Raw genomic sequence first — 9,659 nt, 5'->3', positions numbered from 1 at the left:
CCCAATCTCAGTGACTCTGTGTCTGGGCAGCGCCCGGCGTGAGGGGGCCCCAATCTCAGTGACTCTGTCTGGGCAGCGCCCGGCATGACGGGGCCCCGATCTCAGTGACTCTGTCTGGGCAGCGCCCGGCGTGAGGGGGCCCCGATCTCAGTGACTCTGTGTCTGGGCAGCGCCCGGCGTGAGGGGGCCCCGATCTCAGTGACTCTGTGTCTGGGCAGCGCCCGGCGTGAGGGGGCCCCCATCTCGGTGACTCTGTGTCTGGGCAGCGCCTGTCCTGACGGGGCCCAGATCTCAGTGACTCTGTGTCTGGGCAGCGCCCGGCGTGAGGGGGCCCCGATCTCAGTGACTCTGTGTCTGGGCAGCGCCCGGCGTGAGGGGGCCCCGATCTCAGTGACTTTGTGTCTGGGCTGCACCCGGTGTGACGGGGCCCCGATCTCAGTGACTGTGTCTGGGCAACACCCAGTGCGAGGGGGCCCCGATCTCGGTGACTCTGTGTCTGGGCAGCACCCGGCATGACGGGGCCCTGATCTCGGTGACTGTGTCTGGGCAGCACCCGGCACGACGGGGCCCCGATCTCAGTGACTCTTTGTCTGGGCAACACCCAGTGCGAGGGGGCCCTAATCTCAGTGACTCCGTGTCTGGGCTGCACTCGGCGTGAGGGGGCCCCAATCTCAGTGACTCTGTGTCTGGGCAGCACCCAGTGTGAGGGGGCCCCGATCTCGGTGACTGTGTCTGGGCTGCTTCCTCCCTGCCATCTCTACAACCAGTGCCCTTCAATCCCAACCTACAGACTCTGCTATCCTAGCCTTGCTCCCCACACCCCCAGCTGTTGCAATGTCTCTCCTTATATCTTGTAACCCTCCTGGTAACCTGGTCCTGGTCTCCTTCCTCTCCCCCGACTCCATCGGTGCTCCTCAATCCCGACCCACAGCCCCCTCGTACTGTTTTTCCCAGCCCTTGGTGGCAGGAACCATACACTGTGATGAATTCATTGTGACGGATGCTTTCCTCCTAAGGACCAGCTGCCAGACACCAGCTGCCAGGTTTGCTTGGTGGAAAGGAAATATACTCAGGAATTAGTGGGTGGGCATGTAAACAGACCTAGGTAATGCTCATGTTCCTCAGAATTGCCTGTTTGCCATGGAATGGTGCCAACTGCACCAAGGCCCCAAATTCTTGGATCACGCCCCTTTCACAGGAAAGGAACCTGTGAAAGGGGCGTGATCCAAGAAGGAGTGGCTCCTGGTGATAAACTGATTGTCAGAGATGCTGAGAGCAGCGTCAGTTGACTTTGACAAGCTGCTGCTTTCATGCAGGGGTATGGACAGCGGCTGGCATTCCTCCTTTAGGGCTGGAGAGAGGATAACAACCTACTACAGCAGGAAGCTAACCATGCTTGCTCCTGTAGTTTGCTGGGGAGGGGAACATGGCTCAGTGTAAAACTGCTGAGGAGCAGGGAGGGGCCGGGGAGCCATGGTTGCTATATAGATGTGGTGCAGGAGTAGAGGTGGGAAGGCAATGGATTTCCCCTGCTGTGAAAATTGTCGATATTTTGACAAAATTTCCCATCCTGAAAAGTCAAAATCTCCCAAATACCCCATCCTGCAAAGTCGCCATCTCAGAACAATTTCCATCCTAAAAAATTGAAATCTTGACAATTTCTTCTGTGCTGTTTCTCTTGCACAGGAGCTGTCTTTCCAGCTGGATATTTGTGGCAAAAATTCCTGGCTGCCGTATCCTGGAGGGATTGAATCTCTCCCTTCTGTGGATCCATGTGGGTATTTAAGCAACTAATTTCCACTGATTTTGAATCCCTTTGTGGATCTGGTCCCCTGGGCTTTGGGGGTGGCTTTGGGGAGGACAATGAGACAGCCTGGCCAAGGCAAGTGGGCAAGGGGGGCTCAGGTTTCAGGAAATAGAGGGTTCATGATATGCCATGGGCATGGTAGGGTAGTGAGGTGGCAAACCATCTGGTGAACAGGAAATCCCCTGGGGAGCAGCCAAGGGGAAGAGCCCCCAAGGGAGGCCGTATATATGGGGCTGGGGCTCCAGGACCGGGACAGTGAGGACAGGACAATGGCTTCGCTCCCAGCCACATGCATCCTGGCCTGGGCCCTGGCACTGCTCTGCAAAGGGACCCAGGGTAAGAGAGGCAGGGGCTGTCTCAGGTCGGTGTGTGTTGGTGTGTAGTGTGGTAGAGTGTGTGGCTGTGCAGCAGGGTGTTGGTGTGCAGCGGAGTGCATGTTCTGGAGCAGTGTGCTGTTGTGTTGTGGAGCAGTGTGCTGCTGTGTTGTGTTCTAAAGTATGAGTTGTGGAGCAGTGTGTTGCAGTGCAGTTGGGGAGTGGTGTGTTGTATAGTGGAGTGGAGTGCATGTTGTGGAGCAGTGCGTTGTGATGTGGAGCAGTGTGTTTTGTTGTGTAATAGAATGCATGTTGTGGAGCAGTGTGCTGTTGTGTTGTGGAGCTGACTGTTGTGTAGTAGATTCTGTGATGTGGAGCAGTGTAGGAGAGTGTGAACTGAGGAGCAGTCTGTCGCTGTGTAGCTGTGTGGTGTGAAGTGTAACAAACTGTGTTGTGGAGCAGCGCATTGTGCAGTGTGGTGTTCTTCAGGGTACTGTTGAGTTGCAGAGTGTAATACACTGTGGGTAGTGGAGCAGTGTGTTGCTGATTAGTGGCATGGCGTGGGGGCTGTGGTGTAGTGGATGCCGTGTGGCAGTGTGCGTGTGTAGTGCAGTGGGTCATGTTGTCGTTGTGTAGAGTAGCACAGTGTGTTTTCGCAAAAAGAACAGGAGGACTTGTGGCACCTTAGAGACTAACAAATTTATTTGAGCATGAGCTTTCAATGAAGTTAGATGTATTGGTGGTATAGTGGTGAGCATAGCTGCCTTCCAAGCAGTTGATCTGGGTTCAATTCCCGGCCAATGCAGGGATGTGATGTTTTGGGGGAGGGATAGCTCAGTGGTTTGAGCATTGGCTTGTTAAACCCAGGGTTGATGAGTTCAATGCTTGAGGGGGCCATTTGGGGCAAAAATTGGGGTTGGTCCTGCTTTGAGCAGGGGGTTGGACTAGATGACCTCCTGAGGTCCCTTCCAACCCTGATGTTCTATGATTCTATGTGAGCTGTGCCACAAGTCCTCCTTTTCTTTTTGCAAATACAGACTAACAGGGCTGCTACTCTGAAACAGTGTGTTTTGTGAAGTAGTGCGTGACATACCAGTGGGTTGGAGAAGGACAGCAGGCGTTTCTCAGCCCACCCTGCTCTGACCACTCCACTCCACTCCCTTCCCAGAGCCAGGGAGAGAACCCAGGAGTCCTGGATTCCATTCCCCCTGCTCTAACCACTACACTCCCCACCCCTCTCCTCCCAGGCATCCTGACCCCCAGCCCAGGGCTCTCCCTGCTAGTCTTTGAGGGGCCTCCTGGTGGCCATCTCCCCCTTTTCTGATCTCTGCCCCTTGTTCATGGCCAGGCTCCGACTCTGCCCCCTGCGTCTTCCCCTTCACCTACAATGGCAAGGTCTACACGGCCTGCACAACCGAGGACAGCGACCAGCCCTGGGTCTGGCCCATGTCCAGGCGTTCGGCCACAGTCTTCCTGGAACCCACCCCAGCAACTGGCATTTTTCCACATTAAAAAATTGTTTTGCTGGGAAAATTCGCACTCAGTTCTTCCAGCAAATTGCCCACCCTGCGTCCAGCCTTCTGCCCTGTTTTAACCCTTTCCTTCCTTGCCTCTTTCTCCACCAGTGGTGGGGGGGGGAGTTCGGAGAGCTCCCCTTGTGCCTTCCCTTTCATCTATAAGGGTAAGACCCACCACAGCTGTACGGCTGTCGATGACCAGATGGGAAGGCCCTGGTGTGCTACCACTCCCAACTACGACAAAGACCATCTCCGGTGCTTCTGCTTTAGCGAGGGTGAGTCCCAGCTGCAATCAGAGCACCCTGTGTTGGCACAGAGGTAAGAGTTTGTGGAGGACGTGCTGGTATGTCCCATCTCCCTCCCCTAGCACAGGGAGTGCTGTCACCCGGTCTTGCAGGCCAAATGGAGCTCGCTGGAGGGGTTGTGTGCTACAAATGGCTTCCCCCATGCAGCCAAATTGCCTAGCACCTCCTTGTAATGTGGCCACCAGAGATGGGAGAGCAGGCTAGATGGACCCCTGGGCTGACCACAATGCCATTCATCCATTGTAAAAAATTATCTTTGGCTTTCACTGCAGCAGTGAGATGAGACACACATACACACACACTCACACACCGGCTTTTCTTTTTTGCTAAGAAAACTTTTTCGCATTCACTCTGCTTTGCTCATTGCCTTTGCAGCCTACGGGGGGAACTCCAATGGCCAGCGCTGCACGTTTCCTTTTGTCTACAAAAAACAGCTATTTTACACCTGCACCAACGCTGGAGACAAGATGGGACATTTCTGGTGCGCCACAACCCACAACTACGACCGGAATAAGCTGTGGAGCTACTGCCCCGATACCAGTAATGTGTCCAGTCCGCTTCCTATGTTCTCTCAGCTGGGAAAATAACTAATTTGTGGCTTGATGATGATTCTAAAAAATCAGGGGGGAAACTTGTGGGTTGCCATGAAAATGAATGTTTTCGAAATTATCAGTGAACCCAAAAACCAGAGGGAAAAAATCATTTCAGGTGGATCATGAAAGTTCTTTTTTTAAATTTTTTTAATTGTCATTCCATTGCAAAGTCAGGGAAATGGTTTCGAGCGGATGCCTAAGACGAAACGTCTGAAATTTTCAGCGAGTCCAAAAATTACAAAAATGTTTGTTTTGGGTTATCCAGAAAAATGATTTTTTAAAAATTTTCATTGAACTGAAAATTTAAGGGAAAAAATCCCTTCGGGTTGAGCAGAACATTTCATTTCAAGTTTGAGCATTTTTTAAACTTTCTACATTTGGGGTTTAAGAGAAAAGAAGACATTTTGAAAGCAAAAGTCATTTCGAATTGGAGTATAGATTTTTTCTGAATGTTTCTCATCATTTTTCCGACACGAACAATCTGACAAAACTGACAGAAATTCACAACACATTTTGGTTTCACTGAATCTCTGCTGTGCTCCTGAGCCAGTGAGGAGTTGTGACACTTTGAAGCCAATGGGAATTGGGCAATTGGAGTGTACGTGATTGATGGGTGGGATTGTGGCTTGCAACACGCCCTTTCCAGCACCTGAATGAGCCTCTAAGGATTCCTTCAGGGAAAGTTCAAGGCCAGGGTCTAGGAGAAGCCAGAAAATTAGATCTAGAACCGATAGGGTCAGTGGGTTTTGGGAAGCCAGGCTCCTGTTGGCCTTCCTGAAAGATTCTTTAGCCATGATGATGTCTTCAAATCCAAACTGGATGCCGTTCTAGAAGATACTTTAGTGAAACCCAAGTCATTGGGTTCAACACAGAGAGAATCGGGGAACACTCGCTGGCCTGTGTTCTACATGACTTCAGACTAGATGATCCCAGTGGTCCTGTCTGGCCTTGGGATCTATGAATCCATGAAAGCCTACATGAGATTTCTTGGCTGTTCGTGATGGGTGTCCGGGCCATACTGGGATGTAGCATCCGTTAGTCCGTAGGCAGGTGGGCATGTTGGCAGTGTTTATAACCACCTCCCTTTGCCTCCCTAGTCCTGGGTGGGAACGCGGCAGGAAAGAGCTGTGCGTTCCCCTTCCTCTACAACAAACAAATGCACTACACCTGCACCAGCGACGGGGAGAGCTCGGGACACCTTTGGTGCAGCACCACCAGGAATTACGACGTGGACAAGAAGTGGACTTACTGCTCCACACCAGGTAAGGCAGGGGGCGGAGGAAGCTGAGCCTTGCAGTTAAGGTGTTCGGCTCACTGAGGCCTGGTTCAATTCCTGACTTTGCCATAGACTCCTTTGGTGAGTCAGTTAGGAACTGGTTGGTTGGTTTTTTGGTCCCCATCCCCCGTCCCTTAGGAAAAGCTGAGCAAGCTGAAGTTCATGGGTAGCAACTGTTCAACAGTTCTTAAAACCATCCCCCAAATCACCCTAGAGTGGTGGGGCTCCTTCTATTGGCTGTTCAGATTGGCAGCACTTTGAGACAGGGATTTGCCATCTCTGTCTGTCTGGGCAGCGCCTGGCACAACCCTGATCTCAGTGACTGTGTATCCAGGCAGCGTCCAGCACGATGGGGCCCCGATCTCGGTGACTCTTTGTCTGAGTGGCACTCAGTGGTACAATCTCAGCAAACTCTTTACCTGGGCAGCACTCAGCAAAAGGAGCCCCAGATCTCACATGACAGGTTTCAGAGTAACAGCCGTGTTAGTCTGTATTCGCAAAAAGAAAAGGAGTACTTCTGGAACCTTAGAGACTAACAAATTTATTTGACCATGAGCTTTCGTGAGCTACAGCTCACTTCATCGGATACATACTGTGGAAAGTGTAGAAGATCTTTTTATACACACAAAGCATGAAAAAAATACCTCCCCCCACCCCACTCTCCTGCTGGTAATAGCTTATCTAAAGTGATCACTCTCCTTACAATGTGTATGATAATCAAGTTGGGCCATTTCCAGCACAAATCCAGGGTTTAACAAGAATGTCTGGGGGGGAGGGGTAGGAAAAAACAAGGGGAAATAGGTTACCTTCAATAATGACTTCATAGAATCATAGAATATCAGGGTTGGAAGGGACCTCAGGAGGTCATTTAGTCCAACCCCCTGCTCAAAGCAGGACCAATCCCCCATTAAATCATCCCAGCCAGGGCTTTGTCAAGCCTGACCTTAAAAACTTCTAAGGAAGGAGATTCTACCACCTCCCTAGGTAACACATTCCAGTGTTTCACCACCCTCCTAGTGAAAAAGTATTTCCTACTATCCAACCTAAACCTCCCCCACTGCAACTTGAGATCATTACTCCTTGTCCTGTCCTCTTCTACCACTGAGAATAGTCTAGAACCATCCTCTCTGGAACCACCTCTCAGGTAGTTGAAAGCAGCTATCAAATCCCCCCTCATTCTTCTCTTCCGTAGACTAAACAATCCCAGTTCCCTCAGCCTCTCCTCATAACTCATGTGTTCCGGACCCCTAATCATTTTTGTTGCACTTCGCTGGACTCTCTCCAATTTATCCACATCCTTCTTGTAGTGTGGGGCCCAAAACTGGACACAGTACTACAGAGGAGGCCTCACCAATGTCGAATAGAGGGGGACGATCACGTCCCTCGATCTGCTCGCTATGCCCCTACTTATACATCCCAAAATGCCATTGGCCTTCTTGGCAACAAGGGCACACTGCTGACTCATATCCAGCTTCTTGTCCACTGTCACCCCTAGGTCCTTTTCCGCAGAACTGCTGCCTAGCCATTCGGTCCCTAGTCTGTAGCGGTGCATTGGGTTCTTCCGTCCTAAGTGCAGGACCCTGCACTTATTCTTATTGAACCTCATCAGATTTCTTTTGGCACAATCCTCCAATTTGTCTAGGTCCCTCTGTATCCTATCCCTACCCTCCAGCGTATCTACCACTCCTCCCAGTTTAGTATCGTCCGCAAATTTGCTGAGAGTGCAATCCACACCATCCTCCAGATCATTTATGAAGATATTGAACAAAACCGGCCCCAGGACCAACCCCTGGGGCACTCCACTTGACACCGGCTGCCAACTAGACATGGAGCCATTGATCACTACCTTTTGAGCCCGACAATCTAGCCAACTTTCTACCCACCTTATAGTGCATTCATCCAGCCCATACTTCTTTAACTTGCTGACAAGAATACTGTGGGAGACCATGTCAAAAGCTTTGCTAAAGTCAAGAAACAATACCTCCACTGCTTTCCCTTCATCCATAGAACCAGTAATCTCATCATAGAAGGCGATTAGATTAGTCAGGCATGACCTTCCCTTGGTGAATCCATGCTGACTGTTCCTGATCACTTTCCTCTCATGTAAGTGCTTCAGGATTGATTGTTTGAGTGAATCTTTGAGTGACTTAGCCACTCCCAGTCTCTATTCAAGCCTAAGTTAATTGAATCCAATTTGCAAATGAATTCCAATTCAAAAGTTTCTCTCTGGAGTCTGGATTTGAAGTTTTTTTTGTTGTAATATCGCAACTTTCATGTCTGTAATCGCGTGACCAGAGAGATTGAAGTGTTCTCCGACTAGTTTATGAATGTTATAATTCTTGACATCTGATTTGTGCCCATTTATTCTTTTACGTAGAGACTGTCCAGTTTGACCAATGTACATGGCAGAGGGGCATTGCTGGCACATGATGGCATATATCACATTGGTGGATGTGCAGGTGAACGAGCCTCTGATAGTGTGGCTGATGTTATTAGGCCCTGTGATGGTGTCCCCTGAATAGATATGTGGGCACAGTTGGCAACGGGCTTTGTTGCAAGGATAGGTTCCTGGGTTAGTGGTTCTGTTGTGTGATATGTGGTTGCTGGTGAGTATCTCACATGAGTATCTAGAGGCCTTGACTAATGCACATAATAACCACAGAGGATGTACCCCCAAAACACATCTGGGGTGTGGCTGAATCTAACCACCAGTGTGTGTGTATAAACTGGCTAAATGCACTTCCCCACGGACCCACAGATGATGAACACATTTCACATACGCAACCCCTGACAGCACAGACATTTTTTGCCTATCCCTTTGGCATCTTTGGCTCCTTTGCTCCATGTTGCAGAAGTGGGGAAACTGACGCATGGAGTTGGGCTGTGCCTTGCTAAAGGTCACACAGCAGAGCCAGGCATAGCACCCAAGTCTCCCATTGCTCTGCCCCTGTCACAGGGCCGCGTTCTCCCCTCTAGCCCTAAGCTGGGGAGAGAACTATCTAACAAAGTGTTTGCTCGTGGTCTGATGCCACCTACATTTGCTTTGCACTGCCTGTGATCCTGGCTACAGTGTTCAACCACTGCCGGTGTGTTTGGTCTGCAGACTACAACCGCCCCTCCCACGGCAAGCCCTGTGTCTTCCCCTTCATCTACAAGAAGTTTAAATTCCACACCTGCACCAACTTGGCGGAGGCCAGCGGGAAGTTCTGGTGTTCCAGCACAGACAACTATGACCGAGACCATCAGTGGAGCCACTGCCCTGCCTGAGACAGGTAGGACAGAGCGATGGGATGGCCTCTGTTTATAACATCTCCATCTGGACCAGGGGGGAGATCCTCCTTCTTTTCTCTCTTTACACGGGGAACTCTTCTGAGCAGGAATCCTCTGCAGCACACAGTGCAAGGGAGCCCTGATCTCTGTGACTCTATGTCTGGGTGGCGCCTGATGTGATGGGGCCCCGATCTCGGTGACTCTGTGTTCATGCATCTGTCACCACACATATCTATCCATCCATCCATTCCCATACACCTCCATCCAGCCACTCATACGTCCCTATCCACAGTCATCCAGCCAACCATCCCCATACACATGCAACCAGCCACCCAAGTATGGAATCATAGTGATATAAGGCTGGAAGGGACCTCAAGAGGTCATCTCATCCACCCACACCCACACTCTGTCCTTTTCAGGTGACAGCCCCAGAGCTGGGAGAAGACAAAATGATGACATTCGAAATTAAATGAAAGGACTGAACCCCAGTCTGCACACCTCTGCTCTCCCAACAAAGATCGCTTCTGATCAACAGATGCCGGTGGCATAATCAGTCTTGAATCTAAACCCAAATGTG

General features: G+C 50.7%; 1 protein-coding gene and 1 non-coding gene across 2 annotated transcripts; both read left to right on the top strand.

The window, feature by feature from the left end:
• The first annotated feature begins 2,034 nt into the window (after window positions 1-2,034).
• Window positions 2,035-9,079, top strand: LOC144279316 (epididymal sperm-binding protein 1-like). The gene is made up of 6 exons (XM_077840788.1): window positions 2,035-2,143; window positions 3,470-3,569; window positions 3,747-3,956; window positions 4,319-4,362; window positions 5,634-5,798; window positions 8,916-9,079. Exons 1-6 carry the CDS (start codon window positions 2,035-2,037, stop codon window positions 9,077-9,079), a joined length of 792 nt encoding a protein of 263 aa, XP_077696914.1.
• Window positions 2,855-2,926, top strand: TRNAG-UCC (transfer RNA glycine (anticodon UCC)). Its single transcript has one exon. It is a non-coding gene; the product is annotated as a tRNA-Gly (tRNA).
• Window positions 9,080-9,659: the final 580 nt, after the last annotated feature.

Source organism: Eretmochelys imbricata, chromosome 23 (genome assembly GCF_965152235.1).
Source record: "Eretmochelys imbricata isolate rEreImb1 chromosome 23, rEreImb1.hap1, whole genome shotgun sequence".
Lineage (NCBI taxonomy): Eukaryota > Metazoa > Chordata > Testudines > Cheloniidae > Eretmochelys > Eretmochelys imbricata.
Note: the sequence above shows the minus strand (reverse complement) of the source record. Positions and strands in the feature narration are given on the sequence as shown.